Source organism: Pezoporus wallicus, unplaced genomic scaffold, assembly GCF_028554395.1.
Source record: "Pezoporus wallicus isolate ANWC-B61680 ecotype Strahan unplaced genomic scaffold, APGP_CSIRO_Pwel_v1 contig_6944, whole genome shotgun sequence".
Classification (NCBI taxonomy): Eukaryota; Metazoa; Chordata; class Aves; order Psittaciformes; family Psittacidae; genus Pezoporus; species Pezoporus wallicus.
Window position 1 is genome coordinate 893807 of NW_026636656.1, and position 23368 is coordinate 917174.

At 38.7% G+C, this 23368-nt stretch overlaps 1 protein-coding gene across 7 annotated transcripts in view; it reads left to right on the forward strand.

The window, feature by feature from the left end:
• ABCC4 (ATP binding cassette subfamily C member 4) overlaps positions 1–23368 on the forward strand; it is a 152807-nt gene that overhangs the window by 40568 nt on the left and 88871 nt on the right. For 6 of the 7 annotated variants that reach the window (XR_008971182.1, XM_057401139.1, XM_057401140.1 and 3 more), the window contains 6 exons: positions 8185–8281; positions 9389–9604; positions 11451–11591; positions 12976–13013; positions 13382–13482; positions 16717–16863. Coding sequence is in view for 6 of the 7 variants with exons in the window: in XM_057401139.1 (XP_057257122.1) it covers positions 8185–8281; positions 9389–9604; positions 11451–11591; positions 12976–13013; positions 13382–13482; positions 16717–16863 (740 nt within the window). In the remaining variant the exon portion in view is untranslated. Of the gene's footprint in view, positions 1–8184; positions 8286–9388; positions 9605–11450; positions 11592–12975; positions 13014–13381; positions 13483–16716; positions 16864–23368 lie in introns of all 7 variants that reach the window. The other variant, XM_057401135.1, reaches the window with a different exon arrangement.

Consider the following 23368-nt stretch of genomic DNA (forward strand, 5'->3'; position numbering starts at 1 on the left):
GAGGAATAAGGAGATTATCTTGAAGAATTTGAAACTCTGAAACTAGCTGGGCTTCTTTCACTTTTGTTTACTTTTCCTCCCCAACTTTAAATCAGTTTGAGCAAAACAGATAAAAGCATTTTATGGAGAAAACAGATGGGGTAGGGTAGCAAGGGAAACTGAGCAATGCCTCCCTCTTCAAGATCTTAAGGGAGGGCTTTTTTACAAACCTGTTGTGTTCTGCGTCCTTTGTGGCGGCTACAAAAGGTGCTGGAAGTAATAGAGAGAGTGTTATGTTCAATAGCTTACTTTGAAAAGCAGGGCAGGGCATGTTCTTTAATGCTTCCTGAATAGTGCTAGATGTGTTGAGAAGAGAGAGAACTTGGGCAAGAATGATTTCTTAGAACATGCTGCTGAGGAATGTCCGAGACACCACTTCATGCAAGCCACCCCCAGGAGTCCAAACCATGAGGCATAAAACAATGGACAAGATGGAAGAAATGGGGGTTTGTTTAATGAGAATCTGAAGTGGATGTTGTTCAGTTCACTCTTTTCTTTTTATTTTTTTTCTTCTTTCCCTTGTTATTTTAAATTAATGTTTAATTTTTTTAGAAGTGTCTCGTCTGTGTGTTTACATCAAAGACAGGTATGTTCCTAGTAATTTTCTGAGGCTGTGGTCTGTGGATGGCTGGTTCATTACATGTGTTGCTTCTCCCCATTCTGTTCAGCTACTGCAGTAAATATTTTACAATATATGAATACTTTTCAAATGAGAGAGAAGGCGAGAGCACAGCTTCAGTAGGAAGGCAGTCCATGATACTTTTAAGGGGCTGTGTCTTGTGAGAATTTCTTCATAACATAGACAAGTTGTACCATGGATGATGAAGCACATAAAGCCAGCTTTCCAATGACTTCCTCTCTCCTGGTCAAATTCTGTGGGTCTTCTAAGGTATGAACTGGAGATTCCCTATTTCTGTGTTATTTTTAGCCTCTTTTCTTGTGAGTTGTCATGATAGTTAACAGTAGGCATGCTACAGCCTTTGCTCAGTGGGGAGGCACCACTATAGTTTTATGGTTTTGTATATATTTATGTGTGTATATGGAAATATGCATATATATACACATATGTACTTACATAATAAAAATAGCTTTTCATTAACTTTTAAGGAAAGATATTTTGGGACCTCTAATTTTGAAAGGCAGGACAGTCATACAGATACAGAAGTACTTTTCTTTGTATGATGAAGCTTGGCGTAGCCTGTGATGTTCTAAGAAAATCTTTTAGTTGTGCCTGGTTAGCAAGCAAAGAAGTAGAAACAGCATAGTAGAAGTAGGTGTGGATTTTCCTGTGTCTGGCCAAGAAATTTCCTGCTCTCCCTGTGCATCTTTGTAAACATACGTCTATTAATTATATGGTTTCACATAACGTTTGGATAGAAATTAAATTGTGTCCTGTTATCAGTGATACTGGCTCAAAAATGGTGTTTTTAAGAGTGAGATTTGTATTCTGTCAGTCTGTGGAGTCCGATGCTCTTCTGTAGTTACTGTTCTTGTATCTTCTCTGATGACAGGAGCTGTGTGGCAGTCTCAGCTGATGGTCAGCCTGATTTCTTTCTGTTCCTCCTCTGTGCTTGTGAGAGTTGCAGGACAGTTCAGGAATCTTTTAGAATCAGACCTAAATTTGTGATGGCACTTGGGAGTGGTCTGCACAGGCGTTTCATTCCTACTGTCAAACAGAATTCTCCAAATTTATACTTCTTTTTAAGCAGGAGGCTGTTTTGAATGTATGGTCACTTGTCTTTTCTTTCTCACTCTTGCCTCTGGAACCAGATAAAAGCTGCAGAAGAAATCACTGCATTTATCACAGCACAGTAGTGAACTTTAGCGTCTGTCAGATGGAGCACCTTAGTAATAAGGCGGTGGCTTCCTGTAGGAACTCAAAGGACATGTGCCTGGGGAATGGGTCATGAGATAACCCTTGAGGCTGACTGGAGAGTCACCTGGCAAGTTGACCAGGTGTCCTGGAACATAAAGTGTATTACCATCTGAGGTAACCAAGCATTCTTCCGCAAGAAGGGAAAGGGAGCAGACATGGTTTTGTAGCAAAATAATTGCCGAAAAATGTGAGGGAGAATTGATCTAACAGCACAGGAGAGTGGCAAATGCTATCATGAGAAGTTAATGACTTAAGAGATACTGAGTTCCTTAGTGGACTCTTACCTAAGCCCCAGAAATGCTTGAGGGGAGGAGCAAAATGAAGTAGGGAAAATGAGTAAAAGAATTCTTTATTTTTTTCTTTTTCATTAGATAACACAGATCTGAACATTTACTTTGTTTAAAGTAATTTGTTCTTTGGAACTCTTACGAGTTCATGAATGCTTCCAGTCTTGTATCTCAAAGAAGGGTATGCTTATAGATCATAGAATCATGCAATGGTTTGGGTTGGAAGGGACTATAAAGATCATCTGGTTCTAACTCCCCTGCCATGAGCAGAGACACCTTCCACTAGACCAGGTTGCTCAAAGCCCCATCAATCCTGTCCTTGAATACCTCCAGGGATAGGGCGTCTAATGTAAAGCTGCATCTCTAAATCATGTTGCTCTTTTTTAATATTGGAACTTTGAGGAAAAACTACTGTTACAGTGGCGTAGGTGATTAAAAGAAAGCAGAGCTCATCAGTCCTGTAAAACTAGCAGATAAAAGCTAGCATGTCTCATTTCTGTAGAGGGATTACAAACACAATCAGTGTGTCAAAGGAACCAAGCAGAAGTAACTCTGGCATTTACTTGCTGGTGCTGTGTTTAAAGGTATAGATGTATTACATGCATCTATGACATACTTTGTCCTCTGATGACAAGTGTACAGAGGAGTTGGTGTGTAAAATTAAGGATTTCACTCTGTTCCCCTTGAGGTAGGATCTCTCTAAATCAAGGGTATCTCTAAGGCTTCCCACTTTGTGTTTCCCACCTGGTCCATGCCCATTATGCCTCTTGATACCACTGCAGAGGTTACAGCCCTGATGAGAAGTATTGGGCAAACTTGCATGCCCTGTACATCTCCTTTTTTTGTATTACAGGTGTTGCTCTTAAATACGTATTAGTCATACCTTTACATTTATATGACACAATTGAAATTCCATGAGCTTTGTTGTATGTATTGTAGGCAATTACTATGTTGTAGTAATGTTGCTTAGGGTTGTAGTAATTGTTGTAGTAATGTTGGGAGGTTTGGGCTTTTTGCTGTTGTTTTTTTTTTGCTTGTTTTTTTTTTTTGTTGTTTTTGTTGATTTTTGCTGATTTTTTTCAGGAAGTGAAAAGCATAATTGTGATCACTGCTCATTACGTGTTTTCCAAAACCTAAAGTTTTAGGTTTTATCTCACCAAAATGTTTTGAGGTTGTGTGAGGTTTTTTGGTGGATTTTTTTTTGTGTTTTTTGTTTTGTTTTGTTTTTGGGTCTTGTTTGTTTGTTTGTTTTATTTTAAATACTACAAAATCAAGCAAAAAAAAAAAAACTGAAAACCAAACCCACTTGTAGAACCCCAGTGTAGTTGTGTGCTTTAATGGTGTGTGGGTGCAGTTGCAAAACAGAATTATGAATACTAAACCAGAAATGGGCTCAAGAGGGAGGTATGCAAATTCCTGTGGGAAAAGTTCACAAAGAGCGACTTAAAACACCAGGATCTCTGGCTCAGAAAGTCCCTAATAGATGGGCACTAGATGATCTTAAGGTGCTTTCCAACCCTAATGATTCTATGATTCTATGACTCTGGAAGCTGGAAATGTATATCAAAGGAAGCATCACTGTATGTTTATGTATATACTTTTTCCAGGTGTCCACTGCTGACTGGTACCTGAGACAGGGTAATGGATTTTGTGGACCAGTTGTCCTGTATGCTAGCCCAGAGGAGGCAGGGACTTCTTACGAGATGGAGTTAAATGGCTAGCGAGCATAGAAATAGAAACAGCATAGTAGAAGTAGGTTTTTTTGTCTCTAGCAAACATATCACACTTCTTTTTGTAAGCTTCAAAATGTACAAAACCGAGGGATTCTTTTCCCTAAGCCACTTTAAAGGGAGAGGAGAGGAAAAGAAATGTAGTAAGTATATTAATATAGTAAAGGCTTTATGGCTGTGAGCACTTCTGTATGCTTTAATTTCATTTCAGTGGTTACTTTTATTGAAATAAAGTTAACTAAAGTTAAACTGGGATGTGAACTCTCAAAAAGGAGAGGAAAAAAGAATGGCAAAGAAGAAATTAGAATCATTAAAGAGGAGACACTTTGTGGAGGTGAAAGAAAGCTGGTTCTTGGAGATAAAAAAGATTAAAGAGCAACTTGTCTCAAATAAAAGAAAACCTGATAGGGAAGGAAGAGCAAATGAAGGAATGGCGCTTTCCTGTATGCAGGAAAGCGCCAAGGTGCTGCCTTTTGCATAGGAGCACTGTGTTGTTGGAGGCCCCCTTCTGAGAAAGTGTCTTCTGCTGCATGCTCTGCAGTAGCAAAGCTCAAGCTAATTGATATTTTTTTCTAACTATAGAGAAGTTTGTTAAAGAGCAGTGGGGTTTTTTAAATGGGCAGTAGTGCAACATGCAGAAAACCCCATCCAACATCTGTCCAGAACACTTGTGAGTTTAAATTGTTTCTAGCCTGGGGAAGAGGGTGCAATTTTCATAGTCCCTTCATTCCCCTTTTTCTTGTACTGAAGAGGCTGAAGAACCTTCGGTTCTTCTATGTCTGGATCTTGTCTGGCTGTGTGCACACTCATGTATGCGTTTGTGTATTTAATAAGTGTGGCAATGGCGACTACAATTTGTGCAATAGTTTGTCTTGTTGTCATGCATTAAATGTGCTGGCAGTCTAACAGTATGCCTCTCGAGAGTAACAGGGAAGCACAAAGGAGGTGAACTTTGTGGGGCTTTAGACAGCAAGTAAAAAGGTGGTGGCAGTCTGGGCATACTCCAGCAGATGTTGGAACCCTTGGACCAGGTATGTAGCCTGCCAACGCAGGCTTTCCCTGCATTTTCTGTATCCCTGAGGAAGGGTGACGCTGTCAGATGGTGTTTCACCTGCAACTGGGTGCTTCAGCTAGAATTGATGGTTGCTTTTCTTCAGCTACACAGAGCAGTATTTCTAAAAGTAGATGTATTATGAACCTAAGCCTTAGTGAACCAGTTAAAAATATAAGTACTTTTGGACTGTTTTATTTTGTGTTTTTTTTTCTGTCTCGGTTCTAAGACAGTACCAGGTTCTAGTAGAATTCATTGAGTTCTCCGGGTTTTATGCCAGCCCTTTTATCACATTCAGTTTTGCTGAGCCTTTCTTTGAAGTCTGGCTTCAACCTTCTATGGCAGCCAAGACACTGTACAAACTAAATTCTTACTGTAAACTGCAGAGTGGATGTTGTCAACTGGGAGGGAGGATATTTTAAAAAAGGAAATAATTAAAAAGGTTTTGAACATAAAACTCAAGTAATTCAATGTTTCGAAACAGACGTTAAGTATCTACTTAGTATTTTACTAGTTTTGCAACTTCTATGCTTCATGATGATACAGTATTTTAAATGGCAAAATTTTCTACTGAGCTGTCTGAGCAGTGAGTTAACTTGGTAATAGATCTAAGTATACCCTCTTTGTTGCAATTTTTCCTCCCTTTGCTCATGCCATTGAATTGTGACAACAATTTTTCTACTCCCCTGTTATCAACATGCTATTCAGCCAGCTTCTTTCTATCCAGATAAACATGAAATCGAGAGGTGTTGTTTTTTTAGAAGTCTCACTTGAGTGAACTGATGTATCAGTGGAAGTATAAATTTCCACGGAGGTAATTTTTGCCTTCTCTCCTGAGATCAGGATCATGCAGGATGCTGTGCTGACAGCTCTCACAGTTCTGAGTGGTTTGCTCTGATGCTGTGATAATCCACTCTTTTTCTTTTCTATCCCCCCCCCCCCCCCCCCCCCCCCCCCAAATGCACACTTAAAGTGCAGTGGACTCACTGTGATTCAGGATTGAGGTTTAAAGGTTTTCAGCCATCAGATTTTCTAGTGGCTAGCTTGTATGTCTAACAGCTTATAGGACATCTGGCACACAGAAAATTCAGTGATGAAAGTGGTATATAGGCTTTGGGACTATGTAACGGAAAGATAGATCTCTTCACAGTGAATACCTGATATATTCTGTTCTGGCAGCTTTCCTGCTAGGCCTTTCCTGTAGCCTCTCTGATCTTTGTCCAGTTCTCTGGGTAGGTTTTGTTGAAGATTGTTTTGTTGTGTGTCTTTAGCTGATGCTGTAGTTGTCATGTGGCTTGTTCCAGTGACTGCTAAGGTGGACAGTAAGCACACCAGAATAATATTCCCTCAAAGGGCTTGGTGTATGAATAGTTGCAACTGCTGAAATAGTTATGCAGCTGCATGTACCTTGATTAATTTTTATCTTGGTTGGCCACCTGAGAATGACATCGTGGTCTTTATCATTTCTTCTTGAATGCTGCATAGCCAGCATATAACTTTCTCACGAAGAGTGTTGCCTTTAACTTCATTTTACTATGCAGTTTATTTGGAACACTATAATATACTTTCTGCATGTAATTATACTGCCTAGTACTAGTATTAACCACTTTATAGTACTCTATTTCCTACAGTCTTTGTAGGAGTGATAAAATAGATGTTAAAAGCTGTGTGTGGAGTTAATTGGATGTATGTGAATGAATGAAACCCAGTAAACAATATGATATTATTGCTGTCAGTATCATGTTCTTTTTCTGCCTTGCTCCCCTTACTACTTACATTTGCATTTCCGCATTGAATTTATGGTATTGGATTGCTGTGGTTTTCCTTTTGGTGTTTTTTGAGAACACCAAAAGGGAGACGATTTGGGAGTGGGTGTTTGCTTTTCCATTGTGGTGAGCACCACCCTCCTGTGTCATGTTAGCAAATGGGAGTTAGCATGTTAGCAAAAATAAGCCAACAGGACAGATCTGTGGAGAAAAACGTGGTGCAGAGGACCCTGTGCAGTTCAGAAGATTCTGCTTTGAGCGGGCTGCAGCCTGGCCCTTCAGGCCTCATGCCTTGTTGGCTGAATACTAATTAGGAATGCTACTGAACCACTTGGTTTTGTCTAGAAGTCCAGCTCATGAGCCCCAGTACTACTGAACAGTATGAGCAATGGCGGAGTGAGTTGAGACGACTGGGAGATGATCTTCAAAAAGGCTCTCCTGATCCAAATGGAAAATGCTAATGTGTAAGCTTCCACTGGACAGTTCAGTTCTACACAGTATCACTTTTCCTTGTTTTCTTAAGAGAGTGAGTAGTTGAGAGAGGGAGACAAACCTCTTGAAGGGTTCTGTGGGCTGAAGGCAATGTTGATAGGTGTAGATGTCAGTTGTGTCTGTGCTGTCCCTGTTGTACCTGAAGAGTGTGCTTGCAGACCTTTGCACTTGTAAACCATTGCTCCACTGCTATGGTTTTGGGTTGGGTTTGGATTTTTTTTTGGCTCTGGGAGCTTTTCAAAGCTCCGCTGAAAAGGTACCAGGTGTCTTTTTTCTGCTAAAACTGTACTGGATTGAGCTGCGCTTGCCAAGTGTTTCTGGTGTGCCTAGTCCCTTCTTCGTTGCTCTCTCCAAATCTGGGGAAGCCTCTAGGCTAAGCAGGTGAGGTACTTGAGAAGGGAGGTAAGCCCTCATTCCATGGGAAAAGGTCAGAGGTGGCTGAAGGATTTTGCTCCTCTTCCTCAATACACACCTGGATATTGTTCAAATCAGTAGTACTGTATGCTCTTCCAGAATTCTCAGTGGCTCACTGTTAGAGTTGCTCTGAAAGCTCATCTCAAATAAGTTACTTCTATTTCCTGTATTTTTCCATAACTGCCCACAGTGTGCTACTCTGCTTTCTCTATTAGTTTAATTTTTGTTAAATACCCTCTTTGCAATTCAGCTTATGAAATGTACATTTATTAGGAGGAAGTTCAAGACAATTTTAGTGAAATTTCTGTATTTCCTCCTCTTTCATCCAGACCATATGATTTTTTTTTTTTTCCCGCCTTGGGAACTTACGAAGTTAAATAAGGAATGTGTTTGTTAAGTGTAACTTTTACAAATCTCACATACATGGGCATTTTTTTTTCTTATTTTAAACACTGTATAATTGAAGTCAGATATAGTCTAAATGTTTTAGGAAGCTTCATTTCTAATTAATTTTTCCATTTCTTTGCAGATGTATTTGTCAGGCCTTACATCAAAAGATCTCTGTGTTAGTTACTCACCAGTTACAATACCTCCGTGCTGCAAATCAGATTCTAATTCTAAAAGATGTAAGTGATTTCAGTGTCTATACTTTTATATCTCACATACTTTCTAACTACTCTTTTTAAGAATGAAAAAGAATAAGGGTTAAAGGGTTTTGCTTTTAGTTTGTAAATATATTTTCTGTCTACTAATGATTATAAATGTTCTTAAATATTTGTAATTATTAAGAAGTTGATTTTTCTTAGAATACCATCCCTGAGAAATGTTTCTGAATTCTCATATATATAAATGTAATCTTATATACAGATTTTCATCTTACATATGTATAATATACTGTGAGAGAATCACTTATTTTGAAACCATGTTAATGCTTTGATTTTATTCTTGTTTCTTAAAACTTCTGAGTGAAATAAGAACTATGTTGATTTTGCAGCCAGTCCCTTTTTTAAATTAAGGCTGAGAAATGGTCATAGCTACCTTTTGAGAATGAGCCAAGAACTGTTTCCTTCCAAACTTTGGTGTACCAGATGTTCACAGGTAGAGGGGGAATGCGAGAGCTTTAGCTGGGGTTCTTTTCATTTTTTTTTAAGTTTGGTTAATGAAGTGTGTGAAATTACTTCTGGTCCATCACAGTGTTGTAAAAAAGGACACCAGCAGTCTTTTTCCACCCATTAAAATCTCTTTAAAAGTTACAGTACTTTCTGGAAATGAGTTTGTGATAGAGCTGCAGGAAGTGTGTAAATGTCCTGTGTTGCTCCTTGTAGATCTGTGAGGACCAGAAAATTAAGTTGCTGTTTCCCCCTAGCCTGGGTTAATATAAAAAGACTGATAGTTATGTATGTGGCTCAACAGTTTGTACTAAAGCTGCATGGCTGTCTCCTACAGCTTCTCCAAGGAGGTAATCCTGACATGGCTGTAGCTGGGACTTCTGTCATCCTGTTTACATGCTCCTTAGCCTGGTTAGTTGCCGGAAAAGGCCTGGTTTAGAGGGTGAAGAGCTTGTTTCTGTGCTTCTAAATGAAAAACTGGTAGGTAGAGGCTTCAGCTCAGTTACTGAAGCAGGATGCGTGCTCAGCAACTGCAAAACCCCCGAGGCAGCAAGGCTAGATAGGAAAAATTGTCCTTTATGGAAAGTATATAATGAAGATAATCAAAGTTTATATTAATTGTAGGGTAAAATGGTGGGGAAAGGTACCTATTCAGAGTTCCTGAGATCTGGCATCGACTTTGCTTCCCTTTTGAAAAAAGATGAAGAGGTAGAACAGCAGTCGGTTCCGGGAACCCCCAACCTGAAGTCTGCCCGGAGCCGAACCTTCTCGGAGTCCTCTGTCTGGTCCCAGGATTCTTCTGTTCACTCACAGAAAGATGGGGCAGTGGAACAACAACCTGTGAGTGCTCAAAGGATAGATGTGTCTCAATTCTTGTTTGGCTGTTTTTTAACGTAAGCTTCAGTAAGGACTTTCACTGCTGCATTTGAGTTTCAGGTATTGTTGGATTGCATTAGCAGGTGAGAGCTTGCCCATGGTGGATCTGCCCCAGCGCTGGGTGGCTGGCAGCCCTGTCACCTGGGCTGCAGAGGGCAGGCATCTCACAGCTCTGAACTGTTCTGTTCAAACCCAGCACAGTGAGATTGCTCAGATTCAGCATCAGCTCTGCCAGTCATTCAAAGACACCACGTTGTGCTTCCTTCATCCTGTCCTCCAGAAGCGGTGCTTCAAAAATACCACGTATTGGATGGCTTCTGTGTGTTTGCACAGTGCTGGACTCAAATTAACACTTTCCATGAAATCCAGAGCTCTAGAAAGTGGTGGCTTTATGCAAAACCTACATTTGCATGGCTGGCATTAACATACAAACGTGATTTTGAGCTGGCTCTCAGGGTGTAACCTTGTGGCACCCCAGCATTGCTCTCCCAGCCTTTCTGATGGTGAAAACAGAGCTCTTTGTGTGGTGCCAGCTTGGATTGCCGGTGCCTTGTTTTCTCCTGTGCTGCACAGTACAAAAGCAGATACAAAGTTTCTGTACCAGAGGTGGCTTTCTGCTGGTGTGCTTATTACATTCACATAAAACAGCCCAGGAGCCCTGTGACCCTGCTGGGCTTGCGCTAGCGTTGCAGCCATGGAACAAATGGAACAAGTAATCCTTGTGTGCCCCTGACACCTTTATGCAATAAGATGTAATAAAAACAACAACAAAAAACAGACTTTCTGTTACCTTTTTTGAGAAATATTTTTATGCCAAAAGCAGTAAACTTAGCTGGCGTTATTAATGTCCCAGTGGTGACTCCACTAGTAAATCCACAGAGATGTGACACACTTCTTAGCAGCATTGGAGCTGTTGGATGGGGGTGGGGGCTGGAGAAACAAGTAACTGAGATAGGCTTCTCTTCTTTCATGGGTGAGTAGGTGGGATTTCTCCTTTCGCATATGAGTCAGGTGTGTAAATACTACCACTGTTGTACAGCTAAGCCTGCTGACAACGAAATCAAGTGTTATGTGTCCACTGAATTGGCACTAGTTTTTCTATCACATGTACGAAAAAAAAATAAATTTCTGAATTAGAATAATTCTTTTACATTCTTTATGCCTGTCTCATTTTTTCCTTTTGTGTCTTCCAGTGAACCCCATCTGTTGTTTGCTTAGTATGATTTGTCGTTTTACTTGTTTTCCCTATTAATGGATGCATTGTTGGTACTTGCAAGGGGTTGATTAAAACTTCATGGGTAATTTGTATATTCTGAGCATACGTTGATTGATTTTTGTGCACACTTAAAGAAGAGTATTTGAATACTTTTCTGAAAAGGAAAGGTTACACACACTTGCATTCTGAAAACAGAATCTTTACCAGATCAAGGCCTTAGCTTCCAGTGCTGTTATGTCTGAAGGTAGCGAAGAGATAGAAATACCATAAGAAAATGAATGCCTGGTTTAGCAGCCAGTTGGTGTAAATATTTCTGGCTGTAAATGAAGCCATGTTATGTTCTGTGATGCAAGGCAAAATAAAATCCTCACAGTGTCTTTTGCAGAGCAGATTTTTCAGTATTACTGTGACTAATTCTTTTTGTCAAAGCTATAGTTCCGATATTTAAAGTTTATAAATGCATAATCACTTTATCTCCTTATTTAATTGTTTGCTAATTCTGAACCCTGATGTTCCAAGTGGCTTAGTCTGAGTCTGTAACTGCGAGGTTGATGGGTTTTATTCTGAGGTGGTTTGGGTTGTTTTGTTTTTCAGGCTGAAAATGCACTTGCTGCAGTGCCAGAGGAGAGTCGCTCTGAGGGAAAAATAACCTTTAAGATTTACAGAAAATATTTTACTGCAGGAGCAAACTACTTTGTGATCTTTATACTCATAGTATTCAATATTTTGGCACAGGTAAGTTGTCAGGAGCCACAAATAGTATTAAATGTATTTGGAGTTTGTTTTGGGTTTGTTTGTTTTTTTTTCCCTTTTTAACATAGTGTATTCTTGTTACTGTGATGTTTCATTTAAAATGTTTGGGAGCATGGTGTTCTTCCATGGTTTTGTAGTGTATTTGATCAAATTGTATGTATCAGCATGGAGTTTTGGTACAGCATTGAGAGGTCTCGCGCTGGTAGTTAATTCACCAGTTTTAATATTTGAATAAAATATTTTACTGGCAGCATGGCACAGAAATTATAAGCCAGTCTAATTTTTTCAGAGAGAGAATAAAATCACAAGATTTCTAAAGTAGTGTTTAATAAACCTGAAAATTCAGTGTGTTTCCAGTTGAGGATAGAGAGGCTGGGTATGGGAGGACAGAGTCTGACAGAAGTGTTAGAAGAAAAGCTTATTTGCTAATAGGTACAGGTTATGAGAAGGGCTAGGAGAGTTGCTGTTTACCAGAATAAGAAGGATGAGGAAGAGGATAAGCAAGTACTGTGTATAATATAAACTGTAGCAGGTAGGTAAAAGAATTTTAAAAGGGAAAATGATTTTGAAACTTACTGAAAGAAGTGGTGAGCTGAGGAAGCTCTGAGAAGATAGTTTATTGTCTTTTTCTCTGTTTCCTGCTGAGAAAGCTTAAAATAATTTCATGGAAATGATTGGTCTTGGCTGTAAAATACATTCTGTGTATTTAGACACGTTACTTCCTTTTTGCTTGTTTGTGATTGGAGTCTGTTGGAAAGATAGCTGAGCAAGATCAAATCTCTGCAGTAGACCGCCCAGAACTTTAAATTCACGTGAACAGAGTTGTATTTTGAGATAAATGACCCTGTTACAAGTTTGTAGTCACCTCTCAGCACAGAAGGAAGGTGGCAGTAGGAGTTTTCCCCTCCCTCTCTTCTCTCATCCTCCTTCAACCTTCTTTCTGGTAATTATCTCCTGTAAACACAAATTTCTGGACTGGTAACATCAGAAACTTTGTTAATCAAAAAGCATTTTGGAATATCTCTAGTGGTAAATTTAGGAACTGAAAAAAATTAGTTCTTTAATGTGCAATTAACATACATTAGGAAGAGCTACTGTATTTTGTTTGCTTAAGTGTAATGCCTTCCTTTAGTTTGCTATCACGCAAGGGAATTTAAGGTAACTTGTTTCTTTGTAGAGGGATCTACTGCACCTTCTAATGTGCTTTGCAAATTGCTGCTGGTCTTGAAAGACTGGATGGCATGCTTTCCTGAATGTGTGATGTTTTCCCAGAGAACATAAAAGAATAGCAAGGAAATTTAATTTTCTAATTTATTTTTTTGTTTTGTTTTGTAAAATGATTCTTGTATTTGCTTTTTTACTCAAGGTGGCATATGTGCTCCAGGACTGGTGGCTTTCTTACTGGTGAGTTGATGACAAGAACTGGTCAGTCAAATGCTGTTTGTCTAATAAAAATCAATGTTGTATAGATGGGGGGGTGTGTGTGTGTGTGTGTGTGGAGCCTGTTTTAGGAAACTTCAGAGTATGCTTGATCTTTTTATGAGCCTCACTCATTTTGCACGGGGTGGGGCGGGGGGGGGAATCTTAAATTTCATGCTGAAGTGTAGCCTGTGATTGTTTCCGCTTATGGTGTGATGCATGACAGCATCTGTACATGAGATCTTTTGAACTCAAGATTTCAGCAGAGTTGAATCTAGAAACAGTTTAATGTCCACAAGAATATTTGCATCATATGATTTGATGATTGTTATCTTCTGTATGCATTTCCACAGGGCATATCATCAAGAAAAGTTGAATGTCACAACAAATGGAAATAATGGAGCAAATGAGACTGAACATCTAGACCTTAACTTTTATTTGGGAATTTATGCAGGTAATCTTATCTGCATGTTTGTGTGTCTGAAGAACTATTTATTATCTGACCTATCATAACAGTTTCAAGAGGTGCGAAGCAACGGCAGTGTGGGCAAGTGTGATTTCTAGCAGTAACTGAGTAATGCCTTAACAGATCAGGAGCCTGAGTCTTGCTTCCTGACTAAATTGATTGGAATAAATAAGAGAAAAATCAAACAGAAGAAATAGGTTGAATGGAGACTGTTATTAATTTGCTCTGTCTGGATTGTGGGAAGTAAACTACGAATTGAGCATTCAAAAAGTCAGTCACTGTAAGGTTGTGGTTATTGTCTATACTAACAGGTCATTTGAGCTAACTCTGCAGGCATTATATGGATGGGCAAGAGGGACTAAAAATGGATCTTCATTCTGTGCTGTTCTAAAACTTGGCATGGCTACATTCCTTTTGACATGCCATAGCAAAAGAACCAGTTTTTAAAAAGCATCCAAATGGGTATGCAAAGTAGGATGTTAAAAAACATTTCAATATATTTCATGAGGTAGCCATATGCTTCTGAATATCCAGAAAAGGGCATTGATCCTTGCATGGAGGCATCCGGACATCTTGAAATACTGCTCTGAAATGTAATAAACATTGACATAGAAAAGATTGTGTGTAGAGAAACATGCTGTCAGACTTTGCTGTTCAGCACTTCTGGTGATGTACAGTTTTGTATGGCATGGTAATTTCTTGATGGAGATGTAAATAACAGATCTGAGAAAACAGGTGGAATACCAGAAGTTTATGCATTGAATATATTCAGAAACATCTCTCATGGGTGAGAGGATAAGCAAAGGATATTTTTCGTTTGGTTTTGGTTTTTTGGGGGGGAATCCATGCGATCTAATTGCTTGACGGAAAACATTGTGCTTGGCCTGGGAAACAACAACTAAGGAGCCAAATAAACTTGGCTCTTATTTTTTCTGTGTAATGTCTTATTTCATGAGCTGTTACAGTGGACTTCACAGTATGATTAATTGTGGCAGAGTTGGCTTTCTCTGGACATATAACCTGAAACACCTTATGGAAAGATTTATCCTTTAAGGCAAACGGTGTTTTAGGTATCAGAACAGCAAAAGTTACCTTTAGATTGAAATGTTCAGATGGCTTAGTGAGATATTTGCAATAGTTGAACAGATAGCATTGACTTGCCAACACAGAATTGTAAGTGAAGTTGATAAAGTTATGTAAAGATAGTACATTTCATATGCAGTATGTCACAATCTAACTTACTTGTTTCTATAACCTATGAAACTGTATACAATAATTTAGTATTTTTATTTCTGATTATCAGTGTTTGGAAAAAGAAAAATGTCACAATGGTTAGATGAGATATTAGGAAGAATTTCCTTACCGTGAGGGTGGTGAGGCACTGGCACAGGCTGCCCAAGGAAGTTGTGCCTGCCCCATCCCTGGCAGTGTTCAAGGCCAGGTTGGATGGGGCTTTGAGCGCCCTGGTCTAGTGGAAGGTGTCCCTGCCCATGGCAAAGAGGTTGGAACTAAATGATCTTCAAGATCCCTTCTGAACCATTCTGTGGTTCTGTAGTTCCTTGTAGAACATTCTATAGTTTCTTAGGAGTCCTTGTTATTTCTAAAAGACAAAGATTTAAAAGAGTAAAATTTCTGTTAATGGGAAACCTTGTTGGCCAGAACTGACATAGCAACTCTCCACCTTTTCTATAGAGTGCGCATGCAGAGTTCTTGTCTTTCTCATAATGAGGTGGTAAACCTGTAAATGGGGAAAACAAAAACCTTCAGCATGAAACAGACTGGATTAAGGACCTTGAAAATGAGTCTCATTCATCCTCCTTTTCCATAGCCCCTAGGTCTTTTCAAGTGATTTGTTTGGTGACAGTCATGCCAACAGCTTCCAATTGCTTCCAAGCCTGAGCAAAGTTGTTACAGAAATGTGGGCTTCCCAGGGCATGCTCCCTTCCTCCTATTGCTCCAGCAGATTGCTGTTAGGTAGAAGCTCTGCCACAGCCTCCTGCTTAGTATCTCTTCTGCTCCTTTTTTATATGACTCAGCTTTTCTGTTGGGTACATGCAGTTACTCTTGGAAAAGTTGTTTTCTTCTGTGTGGCCCAGAACATAGCATTCCAGACAAGGCAGACAAGCTCTCATTCTTTTCTTAAAAACTGCACTGTGCAGTTACGGGCAATAAACTGCAAGCAGACAAAGGAAATACTGATACCTTTTCTTATATCCTGGGAGGATACAGCAGTGAGCAGAATGGAATAAGTGATTGCCTTAACCATATCATATAATTTAAAACCTCACTCTTTCCCACTGCTACTATAGCTGTACCTGAATTGCATCCAGTTTTAACCTGTCCTTCGAATAGGTAATGTTAGGGTCTAACTTCAGAGTATCCTCAAGGCCTGAGCATCTGGGCTTGTGGTGCCTATGCTTAGTTTCTGGAGCAGATCACCTGGAGCCTGGAAGCACTGCCAAATGTAAGGTTGACACCTTCACTGTTCGCCTTCATCGACTGGGAATTTGGGCAGCCACACTGGAGATTACACACAGCAAACAGGGCAGCAGCAATCTCATCATTCTTTGTTTTCATCTTTTGCCCTGTAGCACCCTTGTCTTATAAGTGGAGATGTGCCTAGAAGAAAGAGTACAGACCAGTTCCCTAGAAGGGCTCTATTTCACATGGCATAAGGGATGCATCTTATACTGTGTTAAAGAAATACACATAATTTAAATGACCTGATGTGGTTTACAAGGGGAAGAATGGCATGGGTGGTTTGGGCTGAGTGAGAGTAACTCAAGGTTGTCTCTAAATAGCCTTGTGTATATTACTTGGTTAATACCAGCTGGCAAGTGTTGAATCTTCACAGTGACCTCTGCAAGCCACAGTTATACACAGCACTGTGAAAAGAATTTCTTAGCGGAGCTCTTATGCAGAAGGTTTCAAAACAGATTTATTTCATGGGCTAATAGGCATTTCCTGCATGTCTGTAAAGTATCAATTCTTTCAAACTGAGAAAGAGAAATTGTTTCAATCAGTGATATGATAGTAACTGAAGCTAGGGTCAAATATAAGATATATATGTTCTGTGTTCAGTCTGAGCCCCTAGGCTTAAGTTTGGATTCTTGCTATATACAGAAGTTGTCAAAATTTGGTTTTAACTTTTTTTTTAAATTCTTTTCCTTGTGAAAGATTCACATCTTTATGTATGCTCTGTCCACGTTGTTCTAATTTCAGGTTTAACGGTGGCTACAATACTGTTTGGCATAATAAGAAGTCTTCTGGTGTTTCAAGTTCTTGTTAATTCTGGTCAGACCTTGCACAACAAAATGTTTCAATCCATTTTGAGAGCTCCTGTCTTGTTCTTTGACAGAAATCCTATAGGTAAGTATAATAGTAAAAAATCCGAGAACATTTAATGTACCTCCTAGTTAACTATACTGTTTCTGGGCAATTATTTTCTTACAGTATTTTTACATGTTTGTTGATTGTTTTTGTTTGGTTTTTTTTTAACTTCTTTTACTTAAGATCTTTAACAGTGTGGTCTTTTTAAAAGTCAGGATGTTGGCTGCTTGCAGATGGTTGATCTTACCTCTTCAAATACAGCCTACAGAAATATGAATTACCTGTGGCTTTGGTGTTGTACGTTGACCTGCTAGTTGCATTGGTGTTCTGATTGAGTTACATGGAAGTGTCTTCCATATACTGAATATATATGTGTGTATTTTTGTGAAGATGCCTTTCTTGTGTTTTTCCTTGAAAGCTTAACCCCAACTATTATTTCCCGTTTTAAAAAATAGTTGTAGGCATGTGTGCTACTTCAGTTTATAGAAACACTGCTGCTTACTATCCTTCTGGAATGCGCAGAAACATGGAACATGCAAGTTAAAACTGTAATCCATATCCAATCCATATCCGTATTAATAAATTCTCTTCTTTCAAAAGAAAAAACAGAGAAGCTGGAGCAGGGTGAAGAGGGTGGGGAGGTGGGGTGGTACTGATTTACTAGCTAGTTTTACACGAGAAACAGGGATCTGGTGGTCTTCACTCCCTTGAAGAAAAGGAACGTAGGCTTGTTCTCATAGTTCCAGAAGCCATGGAATGATTGTATTATCATATGCTGTTTAATGATGTAAGATAGCAATGGCTTTATTGTTCAAAGAAATTAGTAACATTTTCAGGAAAAAAGTACTACTTGTGGAGAAAAGATTCATGTCTGTAATATGATGAATGAAACACATACAGTTTCCCCTTAAAAAAAACCTTGAAGAATCTAGAACTGCAGAAGTTTAAAGCTGTGTTATATGGTCTGCTGGTACTAGTGAGTCTGCTGCAATGTAAATTCAAGGCCACTGTAAAGCATTGTAAGTGAAGCCATAAGCTCAAGAGACAGGTTAGTGAAGAGCTAGTGAGAGCACATGCATCAGAAGAAATCGTAGTACTGATTAGTTTTGTTGTCAGGAAGGCAGGGATTTTCCTCTTCTCTCCCTTTATTTTTTTTATGTGTGTGTGCAGCTTATGCAGTAACTGTATTTTTGAGGAATACATAATCATCTTGTAAGAATGCCCGTAAATCTGGCTTATCATAACAAACTATGAACTCCAGAGTAAACATCAGGGGCAATGTGGAGTAATAAATAGCAGGTTGCTTTGTAACATACTGTGAAGCTCAAATTAGCAGTGCTTTCTGAAAGTGACATTCATAGAACCTGCCTGTCGCTCGCATTCGTACACTGTTGTGACTTACAGATGTGTGTTTCTGCTTATCAGCAGATACGTTATAGTAGAAGATTAACTTCAGTGTGCATATATTTCTTGCCCTTCATCTTTCTTTTGATCATGGTAGCATGCAAAGGTACTGCTGTTCTGATCTATACATCTTTTGAAAAGGGAAAAGGTGACATGTGAGATGATGGTCTTGTTCAGCTCTGCAGCATGTAGCAGTTTTTAAATTCTGGTTTTAATATCTGTGTTTCATTGTCTGAATTACACGTGGTTTTACTGTGCATTTATCTTTTCAAACTTCAGGCATTTTTTTTTCGTTGGGGTGAGATTTTCTAAAGTAGAAGTATTTTTATTTTTTTCCCTATCTTTATTTGATATGCCTTAGTATGAAAGACATACTGAAAAGAAATTGAAATTATTAAAGGCTCTTTCTTTCTAGGGTTATGTTTGTAATAGCCAAGCCAAGATATTAGTTGTTATATCTCATGTTTAGTAAAGCTGGCATTGCAGTGACAGATCTGTCATCTAAGCATCCAGCATGTTCTTAGTATTTGCATGAGGTCTCTAAGACCTTAGCAGAAGCAGTTGCTGAACTGACTTAGGCTCCTTTATTTACCCCAAAATAATCAGCAATTAAAAAAACGCCATGGCGAGTATTTTGAACACAGTGTTCCATGTTCCAGAGTTGAGGAAGGAAACTTAAATAAATAGACATCCCAAGCTCTCTATAGTTCCTAATGGGGAAACAGGCTAATGAGCAGCATCAGGGAGTCGACATTAGGAAATGGAAATATGTGGTGAATCATGACATGTCTGTCAGCTCCCCACAGTGAAGATCCAATCAGTCGTGGTGAATAAATGAGATGACTTATTTCTAAAAGAATTAAGCTTTGTGAATCAGTTTAGGCATAAGCCCAAGCGCTCTCTTTACAGATTACATTAGCAATATATAGGGATGGGAGGGTTGTAAAAGAAACAGTAACAAGCATTTTGCCCAGATGATACAAGAATTTGAGTGTATTTTTGGAACCTGGATTACATAGCAGAGAAGAAGAGGAATATGAGGACACCTCTCCTTTCTCCCTTCTCATCCTAAAATATTTGTATGTACACAGATCTCAGCTTTCTGTAGTTTGGCACAGGTCTAAAAACAATTAGATGTTACTGCTCTAAGTATGTTTTGCATTGGAAGAACCTTATTAAATGACTGTCACTTAAGTACTTAACCTAACGCTATTGATCTGATAATCCTGAGTGATTAAAGCTTACTGTGTCATCCAGAATTCAGAAAGAATGATCAGATACTTATGACTGAAACTCAAATTTTATCAGCATCTGTACAGTGTCACTTAAATGGCTGTACTGAAAGCTAGATAGGAAGTTAGAGATGAAGTGGTTGTATTTTGGCTTTATCACACCTGACTTGTCTGTGTTGATTTATTTTTTGGAGTGTAGAATTTGACTCTCTTTAAACTTCCTTTGCTCCTCTATCCGCATCACAGTAAGGGAATTGCGTACATGTCAAGGTATCTGTAAGGAGGAAAACGTAGATGTTTTCTGCTTCCTAGGGAATGCTTTATGTATTTCTCTTCATGTGTCACTTGCAGCAATAAATAATAAAGGGCTTGATTCCTGTGCATGTCTAGCACAAGAGGGCAGCATGATCTGTTTTATCCCAGTCTAGCATTACAACAGCTTATTAGAAGGATAAGAAAATTTATCTGTTATGGTTTTAGAGGTGATATTTGAGGAGTGAATTGTCAACCTCTCCATTGAGCAATATTACTGTCGTTCTGTTCAGTACTCCTCATTATCTGCAAGTATAATATTTTCTCTTGATCTTTTTACACAGTAAGCTTTTCAGCTTCATGTAATGTTGAACTCAGGAACTTTGTTGGCTTTGTAATTAGGGTTATCTGACTTTTGGCCAATATAGAGTTTGAGGCTTTGGTTCCATCAAGGAGACCTTCTTCAGTTATTATTGCTTTTAATTATTTTTTCAAGATGTTTGTAAGATTTCAAAACAAATTTGATAGAAAGCTAGATAAAAGGGACTAAGACTTCAGCAGCAGTGACTTGAATTGGGAATTCCCTGTCTTGAAATTAGTTTCTTCTTGATATCTTACGAGATCCTAGTTTTGACAAGCTTCAGGATTTGATTCAAGATTACTTGCTTAGCTTGTAAATGAAGTGTTCTTTTCTGGGATTTGGGGACAGATTTCTTAGAGAAGGGATGCTAATGTGTAACTGCATCGCTTTCTGTAATGGCAGTTTTAGTGGAGATAGTGTGTAATTTTGAATTGCATTGAGTTTAGGAAACTGAACCCTGCTGCTGCTGTGTTGCTGGGTGCTGTGAGAGTGAATGAATGAGATGCATTAATTTGTTCAGATAAAATAGGAATCTTCCCCCTCCAGAGATCTGTCTAAAATTCAGATTGAACCAGAACCGCTACAGAAATGCATATGAAAATCCAGCTTTTCTTTTTTTGTATCTCTTCAAACTCTTGGTTCTGACGGTTCATAGAAGGAGGAGATACATTTTGGCAGACATTACAGCATTTCTGGCCTTCCTGGAAACAGAAAGGACTGAGTTGTGTCATGGTTGTCCTCTGTCTATTAAATTAGCAGATTTTCTTTTGGTTTTCCCCACAAATGCTTCATGGAAGCATTAAATAAATATTGATCTGTTTGGGTGTTTATCTAGATTTTGAGATTTGTCCAGGTTATAAGGAGAAATATTTTCCTGTTTGGTAGCCAGTAATGACATGCTGAACTAGCTAATAGCAGCATGTAAAAGCAAACTCCAAATATTAAAAGATAAAAATGTGAAAGAAGGCTGTTGTTATAATGAAGAGTTTGTTTTTCTTTAAGGCATAAGGATTTTAATTATGGTGTTCATAAATCAGGTGTTGAAATGCCTCTAATTTGACAGAGAAAGTTTCTTTATAGGATTAAAAGCATGTTCATCAATGCACAAGTGCCTATCTGCATTTTATCTGACAGAAGCTTCAAATGGGCGATGTTGTTAAAGTGTTTAAACCGTATAATATTTGCAACAAGTATGATATTTCAGCAGTCTGAAAATTACAATGCTGATAATGAGGTTGTTAAATTATACTCTATCAGTTGGATAGTGAGACTGCTATAGTTAGTGTACATTAATGTATGCTTGTTCACACAAGTGATTCTGCTGAACAAGTAGCATGTTTAAACAAGAAATACTGGTCTTAAACCCTGTGATTTACAGTAGGTGGTGTTTTGGCATATCATGCAGTTAACAAAGCAAAGCTTCATGTTAAAATATTTTGTTTGTAGTCTCATTCATCACTGATATAAATATTCAGTAGCAATGCCAGAAAATGCATTGTATTCCTATTTGACTCAATGACTCAGTTGCTTCCCTTTTTGTTTTCTTTTTTGGAAACAAGATCTGTGCTCTCTTTCTGATGAAGTTTTCAGATACTTCCTTGTGGTCAAGGTGAATTCTGCAAGATTGTGAAAAACTGTACCAGCTCTTTTGACAGGTTTCATGTTCTCTTAAGCTAATACAAGAAAATACATTGTCCTTAAAGCAGTAGAGGCTTTGTTTTTGACTCTCTGTGCCAAGCTCTAAAGCACATTCATGTGTGTGCAGGTTTGTTAGTTTGTGTTGAAAAGAAGTCCCTATAGGACCGCCTTTTGTTGTAAAATAAAAACACACATTCTCTCTTCCATGTTGGTAATCACTTGCATTTGTTGTTATTAAGATGGCAACACAATAGATTCCATCAATCATCAAGATCCTTAACAACCACACAGTGTTGTAAATATTATGTTTGGGTGTTTGAGTGGAACAACTTGTCGCTGAAGTAGGTGTGATAATTAAAACCTGTTAGGTTGCCACATGTGTTTAAAAAAAAATACCCAAACAAAACCAGCTTTAATGTTTTTTCATGTAACAATGGTGATATGTACTTTAAACCTTATCAGGCTGTGATAATTAAATGATATTTTGTGGGAGTTGCTCATTTACTGTTTGTATTATCGTGGCTTTTGTTAAGAGTTTAAATAGTCTTATGCTTCCACGTGTTTTATCACCATTATGATTCTGTCAGGAACCTTATGAAGTTGATTGCTATAGGAGTAGTCTTTAAAGTTAGTAAATAGTACTCCTGGCTTATGTTTACGTTTATTATCTATTAGCATAACTCAATTCAACTCTATCCTATTTTTCTCAGCAATAATAATGGAATGAAACTTGGCCTTAAACTGATGAGACAAGCCCATTACATTTTCAGTTCACGGAGTCAGTGCTCACCCTATTTACGCTTAATATGTGAGATAAAATTAAAAGGTTTACGGAAAGGCTGTTTGTAGGAGGGGACAGGATATTATTTGATAGGGAAATAGCGTGAAGCTTGTACTGACAACCACTTCCAAGCGCAGTCCCCTGCCTTGCCGGCACAAGATTTCTCGTCCCTTCTGAGAGATTTTCTATCGCCTTCACATTACTATCCCCTGGTGGGGAAAACGGCCTGCTGTGAAACTCATTTCTGACCATATGCTGACCTGCCCAGATACTGCAAAGTCTAGTTTTTTCATTTGCTAAAGCCACTGCAGAGAGAGCTGCTCCCAACCCACCTCAGCTAAGCAAAAAGGAGGCACGAAGCAGTTGACCAAGACAGAGAAACGTAATTAAAAGTATGGGCTTTAGAAGACTGCACAGAAGCTGTTCAGAGGCGTATCTTCCCTTCAGGTGTAGAGGGAGAGTAAAAATGGATTTATATTTTAGTCTTGCATAGGTGGCAGACGTATTTTGATGAGATGTGTGGACAAAGAAGGAAGGAAATACTGTTTGGAGACACTTGAAAACAGAGGGAGAGACTGCAATAATATAAATGGAAAAACTGCAAGGGGCTTAAAGAGGGCCTAGCTGAGGTGATGCAGCTGAAAATAAGCTTTTGAAGATAATCCAAAATGGAAGAGTGTTTTTGGCTTTGATAATAACTATTTTAAATATATGGGGTTGGAGGGTCTTCTATTTTTAATCTGCTTAAAAATTTCTGGGTGCTGTAGTGACTGTTGTGGATAGTTGGGGATTGGAGACACTACATGGATAGGACCTCCTCTCTTGCTGTTCGTGGATGCCTGTTCTGGGTGGGAAATGAGCATTAATGAGAAATGC